This window comes from Hylobates moloch, unplaced genomic scaffold, assembly GCF_009828535.3.
Source record: "Hylobates moloch isolate HMO894 unplaced genomic scaffold, HMol_V3 SCAFFOLD_7, whole genome shotgun sequence".
NCBI lineage: Eukaryota > Metazoa > Chordata > Mammalia > Primates > Hylobatidae > Hylobates > Hylobates moloch.
Genome location: NW_026652282.1, coordinates 93,020,633 through 93,041,574, shown reverse-complemented (window position 1 = coordinate 93,041,574; position 20,942 = coordinate 93,020,633). Strand labels below are relative to the sequence as shown.

The following is a 20,942-nucleotide window of genomic DNA, read 5'->3' as shown; positions in this document are numbered from 1 at the left end:
TTCAAATAGGTCCAGAAAAAAACTTGGGGTTATAGAACCATCATGGGAATAAGGATGCAGCTTCTCAAGGATACTACTTTGAAGGGCATCATTTATTTGGAGGCCTCTGGCCCACCTTTCTTTTTGGAAGCAAACATGTCAGTATTATTACCTTTGAGTTATATCTTACTAACACATGGTACAAGGAAGTGTACAGTTGGTTGGTAAGGCAAGATTTTCACATATGAACTAATCAAGAGAAGACCTGTAAATTCTATCTTCTAGTTGTCACTCGTATTCATACTCTTCTCTCTATGCCCATGGCCACTGCTATTGTTTGGGCCTTCAATACTTCTTATTCAAACAATTGTGCCAGTCATAACCTACTCGTAGACTCTGCTTTCTCTAGTTCCTCTTACACCATGCCTTTGGAAAAGGGGGACCATATTATTCATAAAATGAGACTGTCCTGGGCAGACTGAGATGTACAATAACCCTATATCAGAGTGATTTTGCTCTACTGTTCATAGTTCCTCAAAAGCTCCTGCCCACTGCAGGATCAAATCCAATTCCTGTAGTTAGACAGAGAAGACCCTTCACCATTCAGCATCATCTGGCTCCTATCTAACCAGTCTAGCTTTATATTATTCTTTTTCTCCACACTTACTACTTTGTATCCTAGTAATGCTATCACTATATAGTGCTTAGGTCTTTGCATGTGCTCCCCCTTTTCCTTTCCTATCTAACCCATGAATTCTTATTTGTCATTTAAATAAAATCTCAAATTATCCACCTTTATGAAGTCTTCTCTGATCATTTCACTGAGACTTACATGCTGCTTCTTGAGGGCAGGAACTTTGTCTTTTCATCCCTGTAACTTTGGAGCCTAGAACAGTGGCTGCTACTAAACAAATATTTGTTAATTAAATGAATGAGAACAAGAAAATATGTATTTAAGTGCTCAATTATATGCTACAGATAATACTTCACACTAATTTACACAACAGTCTATTCTCTGGGCTGGTAGACAATTTAGACCTAACAGTAGATCGTATAGCTTGAGAAAAATAATCAGTTAAACATTTCACTCATGGATTACTCATCAAGTTGCTGGGTTTTTTTTTTAATGAAAGTTCACTTTTCAATTAGGTTAAATAAGACTTAGCTAATATATGGGTTGTTATAATACTTTTTCTTTTGTATTTCCACTATCAGTCAGTAGTACTGCCAATCCATCTACTCAGTAGCCTGAGTCAGAAATCTGTGAGTCATCATTGACTCTTACTTTCACTTATCACATGCAGTTGTCCACCAAGGGCCTATATCTTGTTACCTCCTAGACATCTTTTGAATGTGTTCCTTCCTCATTACTACTGCTTTAGTTGGGCTCTCATCATCTTTTTTCCTGGGTTATTCCAACAGCCTCCTAACTGGACTCCTAGTCTAGCTGCTGCCCTCTCTAGTCAAGGCTCTACATCTCTATCGGGATCCTCTAAGTGCAGACCTGATAATGTGATTCTCTGGTTCAGGATTACTTGATAGCTCCTTAACACCTACAGATAAAAGCCAAAACTCCTTGGCAATGCAAGGTTCCTAATCTGGCTCCTGCTTCATTCTCTTCTCATCATTTACCACTTCTCCAGTAGAACTTTATGCTCTAAGCAAAACAAACTAATGGTAGCTCATGATCAGCTCCTGCTTAAAAGTTCAGTTTCCTTTCCTACAACGCCAGTATCACCATATACCACCAATTCTTTATTCAAGTAACACTGAATAAGTCAGAGTTCCCGGACATATGCCTTCAAGTCTTCTTTACATGCCATTCGCTGCCTGAAATGTCCTTCCCATATTTTCTCTGTGGCAAGTTCCTACTCATGCTTCCAAACTTAACTTAGATGTTCCCTCTTCTAGGAAGCTTTCTCTGATCCCTTTGAATAATTAACAACTTCACTTTTCTGTGCTACTACTGTATCTTCTCTCTCTCTCTCTCTCTCTCTCTCGCCCTTGCTCTCTCTCTCTCTGTACTTAATGTATCAGATGTCTGTATCTATCTATTTGGAACTTTGACTTGTAAGGATTAGAACTGAAGGGTTCCATAATCATCTGGCATCCATTGGATGTTGTATCTATGGCTAGAAATGTACAAGATATACATGATAGGAATTCCACAGTTCTTCCTGGTTCACTTAATGTCTTTGTCACAATGTAACACTTGTGCTGAGTTACTCTCTGTACTAAGCAGTCATCTGCATAGGTTCCTTTGTGTGTGCATGGTATTTGATATTGACTTTTAGACTATGTCTTAAGTACAGGAGCCATGTCTTATTCATCTCTGTATCTTTAGTGCCTCCTCTCACAACGCCATGTGTAGAATATATTGATATATTTGCCAAATTACAATAAAATACAATTAGTTATTTCCCTTTGTAAATGCTCCATGGTTTAAGGCAAGGGTTAGAGAATATATTTTACTTCAGCTATATCTATAGAATGCCACCAATTTAGCAATTTCTGAGTTGGTCTTTTATTTTTCAACTTGTCTAACAGATTTCTATATAACTGAGAGCCATCCTTATTCAAATTAGCTATTAATGCACAAGGGCCTGGACTTTTTTATTTTAATGAAATGATGATTTTAAAGTCACTTGAAGTCATAATTTTATTAAGTAGTTTATAGTCTTCTAAAAAAGTTTTACTATTAAGTTGCTAAGCAAACTTTTTTCCATATAGAAAAAGCAAATAAGCTTCAGCCCAAGCCACTTTCTGAATTATGACCCATTCCAATTGGTGGCGTTCAGTTAATGTGGCTTTATGGTAATAAATTATTCAACCTTTATTTCCATGTTATGCAGGGGGAAAAAAACTGGAAATAAATCCTTTCACGAAGATTACCAAAAGAAACCATTTTGATAAGATTCCGCTTCTGAACTTAACTGCTATTCAAATAAAATGGTGTCTCCACACCCATTGCCCTTCACAGGAGAGTGTGTGCTGCCATCTACTGATGTTAGGCGAGTATACTAGAGGCCTTGTTTACCATTCTCAATCACAAAACAAGCTTTTAAAGTGATCTTTTCCATTAGTTGTTATAATTTGCTTTTGTAAATTATGATAAAGAAAAAACACTGTGACACAATAGGGAGAAAGTTTTTTAAAATCAGCAAATCAAAATCAAAAGAAAAAAAAGCAATACCAGAACAATTTCCTACCAGAACTTCCTAAATAAGAAATAAACTATTCATTTTAAAGTGCAGGTTTTAAGAACGCTAAATACTTGTATTTGAAAATAGCATTCATGATATGAGTTCAGTGACAGAAAAGCCCATCAATATATTTTCTGACATATTAAGCTAAGGTGAACTCCCACCATTAAAAGATTATCCTTTTAGCATAATGAAGATTTTGATTTCTGAGAAAAAGTAAAGTGATTCTCTAAATTGATATCAGTTCCATATGAGGGTGAATTAGGAAAAAGGGTTTTGAGTGGGGAATGCTGAGGGAGGTGAGAGGCAAGGAGTAGGTGATAGTGGGGCCCAGAGGAAGGAGGTTGAAGACAAATTTCCTGTATTACACAACTTTACTGACAGTCAATGGCTTTTGAAATTTGTCACTAAAATGTAGGGGTTTCCTTTTTTATTATACTTTAAGTTCTGGGGTACATGTGTAGAACGTGCAGTTTTGTTACACAGGTATACGCGTGCCATGGTGGTTTGCTGCACCTATCAACCCGTCATCTACATTAGATATTTCTCCTAATGCTATCCCTCCCCCAGGCCCCCCGCCCCCTGACAGGCCCCGGTGTGTGATATTCCCCTCCCTGTGTCCATGTGTTCTCATTGTTCAACTCCCACTTATGAGTGAGAACATGCGGTGTTTGGTTTTCTGTTCTTGTTTCTGTATTTTTCAACAGATCTAGACAGACCACAATGAACAAGCCAGACCCAGGCTATTTGTCTGTATAAAACTGAAAGATGACCTGTTCATTTCAGCCAATAATGATCTCTTGCTCTGGCCACCACAATCAGCATCTGCATGGAAGATGAATAGCTCTGTGGTCTGGGCTGCCCACCTCTTAGTAACCGGACCCCTGACACTGAAGGTAAGGATGGTTTAGTAGAGGCTGCCATCTACTCTTCACCATGCTTATGTGGTCCACTCTGGTATGGGATATTGGCCAACTTTCTGCCTCCCTGTTTCCCTTTTTCCTCTCTTTTGCCTCTCAGCACAGGCTGCTCTACTTTTACCCCAAGTTCCAATGGGGCCTTTGAGTCCAAGATACTTGATGGCTTCTGTACAGTAATCATACATCTGGGATTATTCCTGGTTTCAATCATTCTGTCACACTGTAAGACCCCAAACCCTCATTTTTATGCTGAAAAATATGATCACTCTCACTCTGTAAAAATAGCATAATAACAATTTTATACTACTGTTTATTGTGCTAGATGTCTTATATACTTTAACTTATTTAGTCCTCACACAACCCTTATTATATAGGTACAATTATTATCTCCATCTTTCAGATGAAGAAACTTATGTTCAGAGATGTTAAGTGACTTGACTAAGGACATACAGCTAGTATAAGTCTATGACTCAGACCCAGTGATGACTTATTTCAAAACTTGACCCATTGTATTATCTTATGAAGGCTTTATACCCATGTAATAATAATTACCACTTATTAAGCCCCTATGATGTGCCTGATACTGCTGCTGAGGTTTTTTTTTTTTTTGAGACGGAGTCTTGCTCTGTCGCCCAGGCTGGAGTGCAGTGGCGCGATCTCGGCTCACTGCAACCTCCGCCTCCCGGGTTCACGCCATTCTCCTGCCTCAGCCTCTCCGAGTAGCTGGGACTACAGGCGCCCGCCACCACGCCCGGCTAATTTTTTGTATTTTTGGTAGAGACGGGGTTTCACCGTGGTCTCGATCTCCTGACCTCGTGATCCGCCCGCCTCGGCCTCCCAAAGTGCTGGGATTACAAGCGTGAGCCACCGCGCCCGGCCTGAGGTTTTTATATTATCATTATCCCCACTTTTTAGATGAGAAAATGGAGGCCCAGAAAATTGAAATAACTGGCCCTAGGTGACACAGCTAATAGCAATGGGTCTATGATTTAAATGTAGATCCTTCTGACTCCAATATCTGTCCTCTTAGCCATAGGATGAGTTCCTTAAAATCCATCCTATAGACAGAGTCCTGAAATGTAGTAATGGGCCAGGCTTGGTGGCTCCTGCCTGTAATCCCAGCACATTGGGAAGTTGAGGCAGGAGGACTGCTCGAGCTCAGGAGTTCAAGACCAGCCTGGGCAACACAGCAAGATCCCATCTGCACAAAAAATAAAAAATTAGCTGGGCATGGTGGCGCACACCTAAAATTGTAGCTACTTGGGAGGCTGAGGTGGATCATTTGAGCCCACGAGGTCAAGGTTGCAATGAGCTATGATTGTGCCAGTGTACTCCAGCCTGGGTAACAGAGCCAGACCTTATCTCTTACAAAAATGTAGTTATGATTCCTATCTCCATTTCACAGGTTAAAAATTGAGGCTCAGAGGAGTTAAGTGACTTGTCTGAAGTTATCCTTAGACAAAGGCATAATGGCGGAGAGAAGGTACAGAGAGGGTAATGGTGGAGCAGGAGCAGGAAAGTCTGCCTTTATGGACTTTGGAGTATAGTTCACTGAATCTGCTTCATGAGAAGCAGTGCTCCATTTCTCAGCAGGTTCACCCTGCCAAAATCTACAAATCCAATGTAAGGTTGGCAGTCACAGGTGGCCTGCTGGCTAGAGGGAAAATGACTCTCTCTATGCCCAAGCATGAAGTCCAGAAGAGAAAAAATACCTCACTTAATTCTTAATTAAAATGTAATCACAGTTATCTTCCCCTTCTTCACCATGTTGCTCAGTGTAGAGCAGAATAAACCACAAATAATAAGGACACAGCTCTAGCACCATTAGAGTTTACAAGCAAAATAAGATTTTGGTCCAAGAAAATAATGCTTGTTTCTCTGTCAGCTAACTTAACAAAACTATACAAGCATTTTTGTCGTAATACATCTATTGAGATTTGAAACAGATACCAAATAACAGTCATTTTATTAAAGCAAGGCTGTTAGATTTTTAAAATCTGATATAATCACATATGTCATGTCTACATATGCAAAATAAAGAAAAACATTGTAGCAATTGTCTGAATAATTGAACTTAAATTATCCAGGCAATTCTTTCATTTTGTTCTTCCTTTTTACAAAAATAGGCAGTTCATATATGCAGAAGCAAAGTAGGTAGTGGAAAAAGTGTAAGCTTTGAAGGTAAACAGGTCTCAGTTCAAACTTTGGCTGTGCCACACATTGGTTTGGTGACTTGGTCAGTTAAGCTTTTTAAAGCTTACTTTCATTCACTGATCTGTAAAGTGAAGATATTAGAATCAGCTGCAAGGAATTACTGTGAAACTATGATAATGTATGTAAAGTGGCCCACCCAGAAGGTGCCCAATAAATGAGAATTATTACTGCTGTTATTACAGCAAATGGTTAGTATCAGTGCTGGTGGCATTTTTGAGACAGATCTCCTCTGTCGCCAGGCGGGTGAATGGGAATTCGCTCACTACAACCCCGCTCCTGCCTCAGCCTCTCCGAGTAGCTGGGACTACAGGCGCCCGCCAGCTGGTGGCATATTTAATCATGAATAGTAAAGTCAGCAAAAATCTAGCAATTGTAGTTCTGAGTTTTCACTGACAGCTACAGCTCCGACCTTTGCCTTTCCAAATGCATGTAACTCAAATGCCTCAATCTCAGTACTGTTGATATTTTGGACTGAATAATACTTTATTGTAAAGTGGACGGAGGGTAGCTGTCTTGTGCCACTGTTGGGGGTTTAGAAGCATCCTTAGCCTCTACCCATTATATGCTACTAGCAATCTCTGAATCAGGACAATAAAAATATTCTCCAGACATTGCTAAATGTCCTTTGGAGGGCAAAATCATCCTACCACCACCTCTGCAGAGCCTCCCTGTGGCCTATAGTGGGAATTACTGTCTTTCTTTTCTGAGGTCTTTTAAATAAAAATATGCATGAAACGAGATTATCTTATGCTCTAATTGTATCATACTATTAAATCGTATTTTCCAAAAAAGATTGAATTTCTTGATGACAGGAAAGTTTCATTCTATTGTGTCCTCCAAAGTTTCTTGCATAGAACAGACGAGTAGGAACTCAGTAAAGATATATTTGTTTACTTATTTTTTTCATTCACTCACTCAACAAGCATTTGCTGTATGCCTTTATGTAATAGGCATGAACTAGGAGTTGGACATATAGGGAAAAAAGGGCACAGTCCCTGCTCTTGAGAATCTCACAGTCTAGTGAAGAAACCAGACTAATATGGTTTGATATTTGCTCCAATAAAAGTGGTAAGGAAGAGATGCCCTTGACTTGGACTGGGAGAGACAAGCAACATCTTCTGAGGAGGCAACTTTTGAGCTGAGTTTTGAAGGATGAGTAGGAGTTAGTCAAACTGGGGTGGGGGGGTCACTTATTGTGGATATATAGCAATTTGTTAGATGCTTTTATAGTATGAGTTTAATGAATATGCTTTACAAACCTTTGACTTTTCATCAGATACTCCATTTTTTTTTATCTTCTTGACCCAGAAAAGCAACTAGAAGGTAAGTGTTATATAAAACTGGGGCAACAAGTGTGTACACACGAGCATGTACACACTAATGACATTGTGGAAGGAAGCTACTAGCATTTGCTAGTTCTGTCTCTCCTGCCACATAGAAATGCTTCTGAATTAAGGGAAAAAGCTATATTATTTGTTGTTCCAAGTTTGGATTGACTGTGTTGGGCTTTGAGGCTGACATATGCGTCATCACTGATTAGTTGAGGGCCCTTGGGTTATAATCATAACATATTTTATCAGACTATTCTCTTTTGAAGATGTAATCTTAAAACTTGCTACTTAATTTGTCTTATCAATTTTCACCTGAACTGATTCCTTCAAGTAAAGATATTTAGTTCCTGTCAAATTAGGAGTGGAAGGGAGAAAGTGTTCTGGCATATGCAGTGAGTCTCAAATATTTCATCTCATGATTTTGGGAAGTCTGGAGTTCATATAAGCAGATTAAAACTTCCAAAGGATCAATTCCCATTTTAAATGGCTTATGAGAAACACTCCCATGAAGAAAGTAATCATGGCAAAAAGTACTCACTTAGCTTCTCTAAGATCTCCTCATCTGTCATCTTGGATTTTTTTCTTTGCCGATCTGTGTTCCTGTACAAAGTACTGGAATTGGCATTTTCAGCAGAGGGTGGTGTGACCTCTTTATTTGGTGCTGCTGGTGAAGCAATGGATTCAACCACAGAACGAGTGTAGATCTAAAAAAACCAAAAAGCTCTGCAATTAAAACAGCAGGCCAAGGAAAGAGTGTGGAGTCAATGTATTGTAATATTAATGAACTTTTAAAGACAAGTGGTATTTTCTTAAAAAAAAAAAAAAAAGGACTTTGAGTAGCTGAAAGTACAACACCGTTGAAAGATCATGGGAGCTAGTCTTTGGATGTCCCTATACGTGCCTTGCTAATTCTGGTCTGAGGATCTCTGTTTATGCAACTCTTCCTACCTGGTTCACATGGATTTCCTTCCTTACCTTAACTTCTCCAACATTTGTATTACTTAGCAGTTATTTACGTTTTGTTTGGTATTATTCTCTAATTGTTTAATGTGCTAATCTTGTATCCTCAAACAGCATCCTCAAAACCTTGGTCATATTTTATACTCTAGCTCTTGGAACATAAAAGATGCTTAATAGGTACTAGTTGATTAACTATATTCTAACTCTATGACTATTCCAAAGGGCATCTTTTGAATCATTTGGAAATAGTCCTTTGTGACTTACTGATTTTGTATGCTCTGGTCTTGGTGCGATAACTGGTGGTGGCTCATTTTCATCTTCTTCTTCTTCTTCCTCTTCATCTTCTTCTTCAGACACAGGAGGGGCCAATGGAGGCTCAGATGCTGTTTTTGTACTCTTGTGACAAAAACAAAGTTTAAAGATCAGGTATTAACTCCTCATTGTTTTTCTTCAGAAATAAAACAAGGGAAATGAAATATTTAAGCATGTAGGGATAGGAGGAAACTACATTTTTCACAAATGATCAGAATCATCAACAATTTGGTGGCCAGGACTTGCTCATCTGAATACAATCTCTGAACTTATTCAGAGATAAATTCATGTCACGGCTTAAAGAACCATGAAGAGTAATTTTTAAAAAAATTTCTCATTGAGCTCAAAAACAGTGGACTATAATTCACTTAATATTTTAAAGTTCAATGTTTTTGAAATACATTAAAAATCAAACTAATTGCTCTTAAAGCCTTGAATCTATACTGGGCAGATTATCAATTTATTGACTGACAGTTTGTCAACTTGAAAAGAACTATTTTCTACCTAAGGATCAGAGCATGCATATGCATATGGTATTAACATAGCTCTGTAAATACTCACTAAGAACAAACAAGCCAATAAATGTCTCTTCCCTGTCCAGCCTCCTGGAAAGAAGCACTCAGAGAGTAATAGACATGAAGATCTAAGGAATACTCATCCACATGAATAATTACTCAATATTAACCATGAGTTAAATGGAGATTTTCAATGTTTTATAAACTGCAATAATACAACAGTATTGTGGTACAATAGCGACAATACCTAGGAACAGTTCTTGATCACTCATGTTAATACAGTGGTAAAATGGTTCCAAAGTTGGATTTTGAAAGAACTATGGCCATGGTTCTCAAAGTGTGGTTCCCAGATCAGCATCATTAGCATCATTAAGGAACTTGTTAGAAATGCAAATCTTCAGGCTCCATCCAGACCTATGAATCAGAAACTCTGGAAGTGGAGCCCAGCGATCTGTGTTATAACAAGACTTCCAGGTGATCCTGATGCATGCTCAAGTTTAAAAACCATGAACTATGGCTTATGTCTGCACTGTTTAATATGGCAGCAACTAGCCACATAAGGCTACAGAACACTTAAAATGTGGCTAGCCTGTGACTTCAAACTATACTACAAGGCTACAGTAACCAAAACAGCATGGTACTGGTACCAAAACAGAGATATAGACCAATGGAATAGAACAGAGCCCTCAGAAATAATGCCACATATCTACAACTATCTGATCTTTGACAAACCTGACAAAAACAAGCAATGGGGAAAGGATTCCCTATTTAATAAATGGTGCTGGGAAAACTGGCTAGCCATATGTAGAAAGCTGAAACTGGATCCCTTCCTTACACCTTACACAAAAATTAATTCAAGATGGATTAAAGACTTACATGTTAGACCTAAAACCATACAAACCCTAGAAGAAAACCTAGGCAATACCATTCAGGACATAGGCATGGGCAAGGACTTCATGTCTAAAACACCAAAAGCAATGGCAACAAAAGCAACCTACTCATCTGACAAAGGGCTAATATCCAGAATCTACAATGAACTCAAACAAATTTACAAGAAAAAAACAAACAACCCCATCAAAAAGTGGGCGAAGGACATGAACAGACACTTCTCAAAAGAAGACATTTACGCAGCCAAAAAACACATGAAAAAATGCTCATCATCACTGGCCATCAGAGAAATGCAAATCAAAACCACAATGAGATACCATCTCACACCAGTTAGAATGGCCATCATTAAAAAGTCAGGAAACAACAGGTGCTGGAGAGGATGTGGAGAAATACGAACACTTTTACACTGTTGGTGGGACTGTAAACTAGTTCAACCATTGTGGAAGTCAGTGTGGCCATTCCTCAGGGATCTAGAACTAGAAATACCATTTGACCCAGCCATCCCATTACTGGGTATATACCCAAAGGACTATAAATCATGCTGCTATAAAGACACATGCACACGTATGTTTATTGCGGCACTATTCACAATAGCAAAGACTTGGAACCAACCCAAATGTCCAACAACGATAGACTGGATTAAGAAAATGTGGCACATATACACCATGGAATACTATGCAGCCATAAAAAATGATGAGTTCATGTCCTTTGTAGGGACATGGATGAAACTGGAAAACATCATTCTCAGTAAACTATCGCAAGGACAAAAAACCAAACACCGCATGTTCTCACTCATAGGTGGGAATTGAACAATGAGAACTCATGGACACAGGAAGGGGAACATCACACTCCGGGGACTGTTGTGGGGTGGGGGGAGGGGGGAGGGGCAGCATTAGGAGATATACCTAATGCTAAATGACGAGTTAATGGGTGCAGCAAAACAACATGGCACATGGATACATATGTAACAAACCTGCACATTGTGCATATGTACCCTAAAACCTAAAGTATAATAATAAAAAAAAAGACACTAAGCCTTTATCAAAGTAATGCTTTTATGTCACTCTAAGTTTAATAAACATAGCTTTACTTAGAGATTTTCCTGGTGATCATTTTTGGAGTCAATGGTACAATGTTTCCATACTCTTCATTCCAGGCTGAGAATTACTGTATCTAAAACTTCTAAACTCACAGAAATATAGATAGATGGATAACAAGTAAGGAATATTTTTGTCTTATCAAATTAGATATTTTTGACACTCTAATTTTGCCAGACATTGGGGCAGGGAATGTAGCTCTTTTTTTTTCTTTTTTGAGATGGAGTTTCACCATTGTTGCCCAGGCTGGAGTGCAATGGCACGATCTCTGTTCACCGTAACCTCCACATCCTGGGTTCAAGCGATTCTCCTGCCTCAGCCTCCCGAGTAGCTGGGATTACAGGCATGCACCACCACGCCCGGCTAATTTTATATTAGTAGAGATGGGGTTTCTCCACGTTGGTCAGGCCGGTCTCGAACTCCTGACCTCAGGTGATCCACCTGCCTCGGCCTCCCAAAGTGCCAGGATTACAGATGTGAGCCACCGCGCCTGGTCGGGAATGTAGTTCTTAACCTGAGTTGGGTCTCAGACTCTTAGGGTTTGGTCTATCTCCCTGGAAAAATACAGGTAGACACATGCTTTTACATATAACCTCAACAGTTCATAGATCTGAAGCCCATCCGTGAACTCCAAGTTCTGTACGTTGCTCTAGAGAATATACCAGCTAGAGTAGCTACCTTAGGAAATTCCCTTTTCTCTGAGCTTAATTTTTAAAGATCAAGGAACTTAGAAGTAAGGAACTTAGAGGCTTTAGATAATATAAAATGTTGTTTGGGGGCCACTTTTGGTAATTGTTTAGAATGTAGATTTTAGGTTTCTACTCCAGATCTACTCTGGGAGTGAAGCCCTGGAATCTGCAATTTAACAGAATCCCCAGGAAATTCTGATGCACACTGAAGTAAAAGAATTACTTAAACTATGTTTAAAAAAAATTAACCAGTACTGCAAATCACAAAAGAACAATCTGTCAACTGCATATTCAGTTGCTCTAAGCACAGATAATGGCACGTTCAATATGACAATACAATAATGACATATTATTGCTGTTACCTTCCACTTGGAATACTAACTTAGGATTCTAAATATGTCATTTTATTTTCAACAGTACGATAAAAATATGAAATTTTAAAATTAGCCTCAAAGAGTAGAGACCTGAACAGTATTTGAAATTGAATACACTAATATCAAAGAAGCTACCACAAATAAGCAGTAAAGCAGGTGTTATATGACTATGAGATCTATCCCTGAGTTCAATATTAATTACAGAATCATGAGTTTAAAACACTTAGAGAATACAACATTGCTTCTGTTTTCATTCTCACCCAGGCTACTAAAGGATGCAAAACTTGTAATCAGTTCAGGCTATGTCTACAAGGGGTTGTCAGACCCATTAAATCAGATTTTGTACACAGCCAGATCTACTGGGAGTTTTTATGATGCAAAAAGACATACACATTGTGAAGCATACTCTCCTCTAGAACTATAAGGAAAACACAAGGTGCAGTTATTCATTCCTAAGGAACTGAATCCCACTGAAGTGATTCAAATAGAATGTCGGGGTCCAATTCAGTTCATTCAATCAATAGAAACCCAGCCTTCATCAAGCAGTCAATCCATTATCTTCACCTGAAAGTCCTGCCAGCCCTTCAAACTCAAACTGTCCAATAAGGAACTCAGCATCTTCCCACAGAAATCGGCTTCTCCTGAAAGACAGCATCATTATCTTTTTACCCACCACCTATCAGTTTAAGCCTGCGTTCATCTTTGACCTCACCCTTTCCTCCAACATTCAATTAATAATCTAAATACCTCTAGAAATTGAATGCAATCTCCCCATTCCTACTGTTACTACCTCATTTCTGGCTCTGATTACCTGGATGCTTGCAATATTCTCCCTATAAGTCTCCCTTCATCCAGTCTCACCATTTGTACTTAATTCATCCTGGACATTTGCTGTCAGATTACTCTTCCCAAGGTATAAGTGTTAATCACTTAACTCTCCTGCTCCAAAACACTTCAAAAGCTTCCCACTGAATACTGGAAAGCCAGATTCCTTGGAATACCATTTAGGGGCCTGTATGATTTGGTTCCGCCTTAACCTTCAAGACTTAATTCCTGATTCCCTTTCTTGCATCTCAGTCTTCATTCAACCCCATATTCCTTGTTTCCTTGCTCTACTCACCAACACACCCTTTCTTATGCTTTTCTTTTTACTTAAAATGCCCTTCCCATCTTCACAGATCGAAATCTCATCTGACCTTTAAGATCTAGCTCAAATGCCAACTTTTATATGAAGCATTTTCTAACTTAACATTCAACAAATACATACCAAGTATCTATTTGGTACCAGACACTGAGCTTCAGCCCTTGGAGACAAGGCCTGCTTCCCTTTCCCTCCCCAGCTAAAAGCAATCTACTTTCTCTGAAATCTCATAGCATGTTGACATATTTTATGATATGTAATACTATCCATATTTTTTTTTTGAGACAGGGTTTTGCTCTGTCACCCAGGCTAGAGTCCAGTGACACAATCACGCCTCACTGCAGCCTCCACCTCCAGGGCTCAAGTGATCCTCCCACCTCAGCCTCCAAAGTAGTTGGGACTACAGGTGTGCACACCATGCCCAGCTAGTTTTTGCATTATTTGTAGAGACAGGGTTTCACCATGTTACCCAGTTTGGTCTTGAACTCCGAGGCTCAAGCAATCTGCCCACCTCGACCTCCCACAGTGCTGGGATTACAGGCATGAGCCACTGTACTCAGCCACTATCCATATTGTATTGTACTTATTTATGTCCATGTTTACCTTCCCCTACCAGCCTGATATCCAAACTTCCTAGAACTTATAGGGAGGCAGTTGGTAAGTATAAGTTAAATAGGTAAATATCTATTTGTTTTATCTCCAGACAGTGAGATCATCATTTTTTTCTAACTTAATGGAATATTTTAGCCATAACATAGACTTCGTTTTAATTCTACAAGCAAAACCAATAGAACCAATCTCAAAAGAAACACATAATGTCTTAGGAGAAAACAAAAACCAATACACAGGCTATCCTAGCAAGTTGGTGTTTCAAGTAACTGACCAACCTAAAAAAAAAATAGCTATTTTTTTTTTGCCAGAATACCCAGTCAAGATTGCACAAGCATGATATTAACGAAATCAAAGGAGGTAAAGTATGTGTTGATCATCGAAGGTTGTCATTTTTGTCCTTCCCATTTTCCTATTACCTCCCTTGACATGTTATTTTCAGTGTGGCCCAGAAAGCTGTCATGGCAAAGAAGGAGGAAAAGGAAATGGCCAGTCAGATGAGAGGGCCATATTCTGTTCTGTTTTGGGGAATCTGAGCAAAGCGCAAGTACAAGCTTCATGTGTGAAGAGAGTGAGTTTTTCCTCTTGTTGTCACGTAAAATTAATAGTAGTTTACATTTAATAAATATATATTATGTGCTAGGTACTATACTAAGTACTTTATATACTTTATCACATTTAATATTCACACAAGACATAGGAGGTAAGTACTATTTTTATTCCCTCTTAAAGCTGAGGAAAGAAGCTCAGAGAAGCTAAGCTACTTTCCCAAAGTCACATACTTAGTAAATGGGGAAATCAGATTAAATACCTACATCCAGAGCCTTCACTCTTTCTTTTTTCATTTTATTTTTAATTGTAGTAATATATATATAACATAAAATTTACCATCTTAACCATTTTTAGGTATACATTTCAGTACTGTTGAGGATATTGTTGTATAATCATCAAAGCCATTCATTTCCATAACTCTTTTCATCTTGTAAAACTGAAACTCTGTACCCATTAAACAACTCCCCACTCCCCCTGCTCCCAGCTCCTGGCAACTAGTATTCTACTTTCTGTCTCTATGAATTTGACTCCTCTAGGTACCTCATATATGTGGAATCATACAGTATATACCCTTTTGAGACTGGCTTACTTCACTTAGCATAATGTTCTCCTGGTTCATCCATGTTGTAACATGTGTCAGAATCGTCTTCTTTTTAAGGCTTAATAATATTCCACTGTTTATACATACCATCTTTTGTTTACCCCTTCATCTGTTGATGGACACTTGGGTTGCTTCCTCCATTTGCCTACTGTGAATATTGCTGCAATGAACGTGGGTGTATAAATATCTCTTGGAGACCCTGCATTCAATTATGGGTATATACCCAGAAGTGGAATAGCTAGATCTTATGGTTAATACCATTTTAACTTTTGAGAAACTGACATAATATTTCAGAACCTTTACTCTTTACAACTAAAGAAGATCTACTGGTGTCATACTGGCTACCCAGGGTGATGTCAAGCAGACATCCGTCCACTATAAAAGGCATTGGTCTGCTATAAAAGGAAGAAGAATCAGCTTGGCCATCCATGACTGTTTGAATAAATGGTTAGGAGACTTTCAGTAATGCAAATTATTTCACCCCTAAAAAAGCAAATGAGGCAGGAAGTGATTTCTATCAGAATATCAAAATGAAAATCACAGAAAGGGAAGCCTTATCTGAGATCATTTTCTGTCTAATGTGTACAAATACTCTTTCAGATACTATAGCACTTTCAACAACTAGGTTACTTATTTTCTAGTCACTTCTCCGATAAAAATTATCTATGTGACTTTGGACAAAGTCACTTCCCTCCCTGTACCTCAGTTTGTTGGAACAAGTGACATACAAAACGTATACTGTTATAACCTTAGAGAAGCTATTTAATTTCTCCAAACCTCAGTTTTCTCATCTGTAAAATGGGGACAACTTAACTGGGATGTAGGAAAGATTTAAGTACCTATAAAATTAAATTATCTTACAGTTTATTTTATAAGTGTACACTGTAGGTGTTCAGAGAAATTTCTATTAACATAATTATTATTCTCAAAGTTCTACATGTAAGAGAAACAGAAACACTGTCCACATAAAAACCCTGTACAAGAATGTTCCTGGTAGCTTTATTTGTAATAGCTAGCAACTGAAAATTTTCTAGAGAGCCTTCAATGTTTGAATGGTTAAACAAACAGTGGTACAATCATACCATGGAATACTCAGAGATAAAAAGGAACACAAATTATTGATATACACAACAACTTGGATTAATCTTAAAAGAAATAAACTGAGTTAAAAAAGCCAATCCCCAAAAGTCACATGCTGTATTATTTCATTTACATGAAATGTCCAGAAAGCCAAATCCATAAAGGCAGAATCCATATTAGTTCTTGCCTGTGACTAGGGTGGGGTGGGTGGAGTTAACTGTAAGCACGTATGAAGGATTTTACTGGGGTGATGGACTTGTTCTAAAACTCAACTGTGGTGATGGTAACACAGGTATATACATTTACCAAAACTCATTGAACCGTTTACCTGAAAATAGGTGAATTTTATATAACTGAATTATACCTTAAAATTGTTTTTAAAAGACTTCATATCTAAAAACTGGATGTGTGCAGTTATATTCTCTTGAATCTTTGGAAACACCAATCATGTGAAACAGTTTTCAATTTTTCACTTACCGAAGGATGGGCTGCTATGTATCCATGTGCACTTTTATCTGCAATGTGAGAATAGAGACGTCACTTTCGTTTCATAAAGACTATTTCATTCAGAGACCACACCAGAAAAAGAAAAATTAAAAAACTGCATGATTTCAACTAGAAGGAAATGCTCCAATTTAGTATTAACTAGATATTATGACTAATGACATAGCTTTTCTTAAAATAGCTCACACCATTACATCCTCACCATATTCTCACCAGGTCATTTTACAGATATTAATGAAGGCCTCCAGTGAATCTCATTTATATGGAAGAATGACAAGATTACCTACTCTTAACTGGTATGATTCTGTACATCTATAGTGGTCCCCCTTATCTGAAGTTTCACTTTTTGTGGTTTCAGCTACCTGTGGTCAACTGTGGTTCAAAAATATTACATCAAAAATTGCAGAAATAACCAATTCATGAGTTTCAAACTGCATGCCATTCTGAGTATGACAAAATCTCACGCAGTCCTGCTCTATTCCACCTGAAATGTGAATCATCCTTTTGTCCAGTGTACCTACTCTGTTTACACTACCAGCCTATTAGTCACTTAATAGCCAGTTTGGTTATCAGAACAACCATGGAGCTATCACAGTGCTTGTAGTCATGTACCCCTTATTTTACTTCAAAATGGCCCCAAAGAGCAAAAGTAGTGATGCTGGCATATTGTTATAATTGTTCTATTTTATTATTGGTTATTGTTGTTTATCTCTTACTGTGCCTAATTTATAACTTTATCATAGGCAAGTAGGTATAGAAAAAAAACATGGTATACATAAGGTTCAGTACTATCCACGGTTCCAGGCATCCATTGGAGGTCTTACAATATATTCCACATGGGTAAGTGGAGAACTACTCTTTATCTAGGATTTTTCCCACTTTCTTCTCTCCCTACTTCCTTTCCATTCCTTCTTTCCACCTTCCTGTGCTATCTCCATTCTTCTCCTCTTACTCAATTAGTCAGTCCCAATACCAGAGCATTCAGAAAACCTATGATGAGGTACACTCAGCTCAGTACAGTACAACTGTACAGTTGAGTTTTAATATAGTTGTCAGGATTTCATCTTTGTAAGTTGAGAGAAATTTGGCATATAAAACTCAGTGTTAAACAGCAATGGCTATTTGGAGTAAAGAACAAACTCTGATACTCTAAAGTGTATTCATGGTTACAGTGAAATGATTTCCTGAATACATTTTCAGTTCTGGTTGCCTATGGTTCTGACTTGGAGCACAGCTCTTGATTTTCTCACATGAAACATTTTTTGATATGTCACCAGGATCTCTTAGATATTTTATTCTATGTGGAAGCTTAAATATAGTAAAAAGTTTTCCTTGATGGCTTTCTTTTTAGGTTTTCAACATTGGATAACAGCAGTTAATCAATCTTCTCATTTAAAAAAAAAAAGTCCAATTTAGCAGTTTGAGCTTTGATATTTGATATGGCCAAATCAGACACTCTTCCCCTTCCAAGGGTATCCTTGGATCATTCTCAAAGAAACTTAAAGCCTGCTTATACTAAATCCAGTGCGAAGAGGTAAGGGCTCTCTATAGCTGTAGTACTAATGATAATACTCCCTTCATTCTTTAGATGTTAATAAGTTAATAAATTATTGTAGAGAGAGAACCCAAATCATCTATCTCAAAATGTGAAAGTAATATTTGGTATATATATTTCTGTTGCTGATATGGTTTGCCTGTGTCCCTACCCAAATCTCAACTTGAATTATATCTCCCAGAATTCCCATGTGTTGTGGGAGGGACCCAGTGGGAGGTAATCGAATTATAGTGGCCAGTCTTTCCCATGCTGTTCTCATGATAGTGAATAAGTCTCACAAGATCTGATGGGTTTATCATGGGTTTCTGCTTTTGATTCTTTCTCGTTTCTGTTGCTGCTGCGATGTAAGAAATGCCTTTTGCCTCCCACCATGATTCTGAGGCCTCCTCAGCCATGTGGAACTATAAGTCCAATTAAACCTCTTTTTATTCCCAGTCTTAGGTATGTCTTTATCAGCAGCATGAAAATGGACTAATACAGTAAATTGGTACCAGTAGAGTGGGGTGTTGCTAAAAAGATACCCAATAATGTGGAAGAGACTTTGGAACTGGGTAACAGGCAGAGATTGGAACAGTTTGAAAGGGCTCAGAAGAAGACAGAAAAATGTGGGGAACTTTGGAACTTCATAGAGGCTTGTTGAATGACTTTGTCCAAAATGCTGATAGCAATAAGGACAATAAAATTCAGGCTGAGGTAGTCTCAGATGGAGATGAGGAACTTTTGGGAACTGCAGCAAAGGTGACTCTTGTTATGTTTTAGCAAAGACACTGGTGGCATTTTGCCCCTGCCCTAGAGATGTATAGAACTTTGAACTTGAGAGAGATGTTTTAAGGTATCTGGTGGAAGAAATTTCTACGCAGCAAAGCCTTCAAGAAGTAGCTTGGGTGCTGTTAAAGGCATTCAGTTTTATAAGGGAAACAGAGCATAAAAGTTTGGAAAATGTGCAGCCTGACTATGCGATAGAAAATAAAAACTCATTTTCTTGGGAGAAATTCAAGCTGGCTGCAGAAATTTGCATAAGTAGCAAGGAGCCTAACGTTAATCCCCAAGACCATGGGGGAAATGTCTCCAGGCCATGTCAGAGAACTTCACAGCAGCCCCTCCCATCACAGGCCCATAGGCCCAGGAGGAAAAAGTGGTTTTGTGGGCCAGCTCCAGGGTCTCCATGCTGTGTGCAGCTTAGGGGCTTGGTGCCCTGTGTCCCAGCTAATCCAGCTTTATCTGAAAAGGGCCAACATACAGCTTGGGCTGTGACTTCAGAGGGTGGAATCCCCAAGCCTTGGCAGCTTCCACGTGGTGTTGAGCCTGCATGTGCACAGAAGTCAAGAATTGAGGTTTGGGAACATACACCTAGATTTCAGAAGATGTATGGAAATGCCTGGATGCTCAGGCAAAAGCTTGCTGCAGGGGTGGGGCCCTCATGGAGAACCTCTGCCAGGGCAGTGCAGAAGGGAAATGTGGGCTCAGAGCCCACACACAGAGTCCCTACTAGGGCACTGCCTAGTGGAGCTGTGAGAAGAGGGCCACCGTCCTCCAGACCCCAGAATGGTAGATCCACTGACAGCTTGCACCTTGCACCTGGAAAAGCCACAGACACTCAACAGCAGCCTGTGAAAGCAGCCGGGAGGGAGGCTGGATCCTGCAAAGTCACAGGGGTAGAGCTGCCCAAGACCGTGGGAACCCACCTCTTACATCAGCATGACCTAGATGTGAGACCTGGAGTCAAAGGAGATCATTTTGGAGCTTTAAGATTTGACTGCCCCACTGGATTTTGGACTTGCATGGGCCCTGTAATCCCTTTGTTTTGGCCAATTTCTCCCATTTGGAATAGCTGTATTCAACAAATGCCTGTACCCCTATTGTATCTAGGAAGTAACTAGCTTACTTTTGATTTTATGGGCTCGTAGGCAAAAGGGACTTGCTTTGTCTAAGATGAGACTTTGGACTGTGGACTTTTGAGTTAATGCTGAAATGAGTTAAGACTTTAGGGGACTGTTGGGAAGGCATGATTGGTTCTGAAATGTGAGGGCATGAGATTTGGAGGGGCCAGGGGCAGAATGACACAGTTTGGCTGTGTCCCCACCCAAATACCAATTTGAATTATATATCCCAGAATTCCAACATGTTGTGGGAGGGACCCGGGGGTGGGTAATTGAATCATGGGGGCTGGTCTTTCCCATGCTATTCTCATGATAATGAATAAGTCTCATGAGATCTGATGGTTTTGTCGGGGTTCTCCACTTTTATCCTTCACATATTATCTTGCTGCTGTCATGTAAGAAGTGCTTTTCACTTCCCACCATGATTCTGAGGCCTCACCAGCCATGTGGAACCGTTAAGTCCAATTAAACCTCTTTTTCTACCCAGTCTTGGACATGTCTTTACCAGCAGCATGAAAATGGACTAATACAGGTGCTT

The 20,942-nt window shown here is 39.0% G+C and overlaps 1 protein-coding gene across 13 annotated transcripts in view; it reads right to left on the bottom strand.

Annotated features, from left to right (window-relative positions):
- PAK3 (p21 (RAC1) activated kinase 3) overlaps positions 1 to 20,942 on the bottom strand; it is a 302,976-nt gene that overhangs the window by 57,447 nt on the left and 224,587 nt on the right. For all 13 annotated transcript variants that reach the window (XM_032757474.2, XM_032757477.2, XM_032757469.2 and 10 more), the window contains 3 exons: positions 16,943 to 16,980; positions 8,872 to 9,003; positions 8,186 to 8,351 (listed from right to left, as the gene is read on the bottom strand). In XM_032757474.2, the coding sequence (XP_032613365.1) occupies positions 8,186 to 8,351; positions 8,872 to 9,003; positions 16,943 to 16,980 (336 nt within the window). The remainder of the gene's footprint in view (positions 1 to 8,185; positions 8,352 to 8,871; positions 9,004 to 16,942; positions 16,981 to 20,942) is intronic.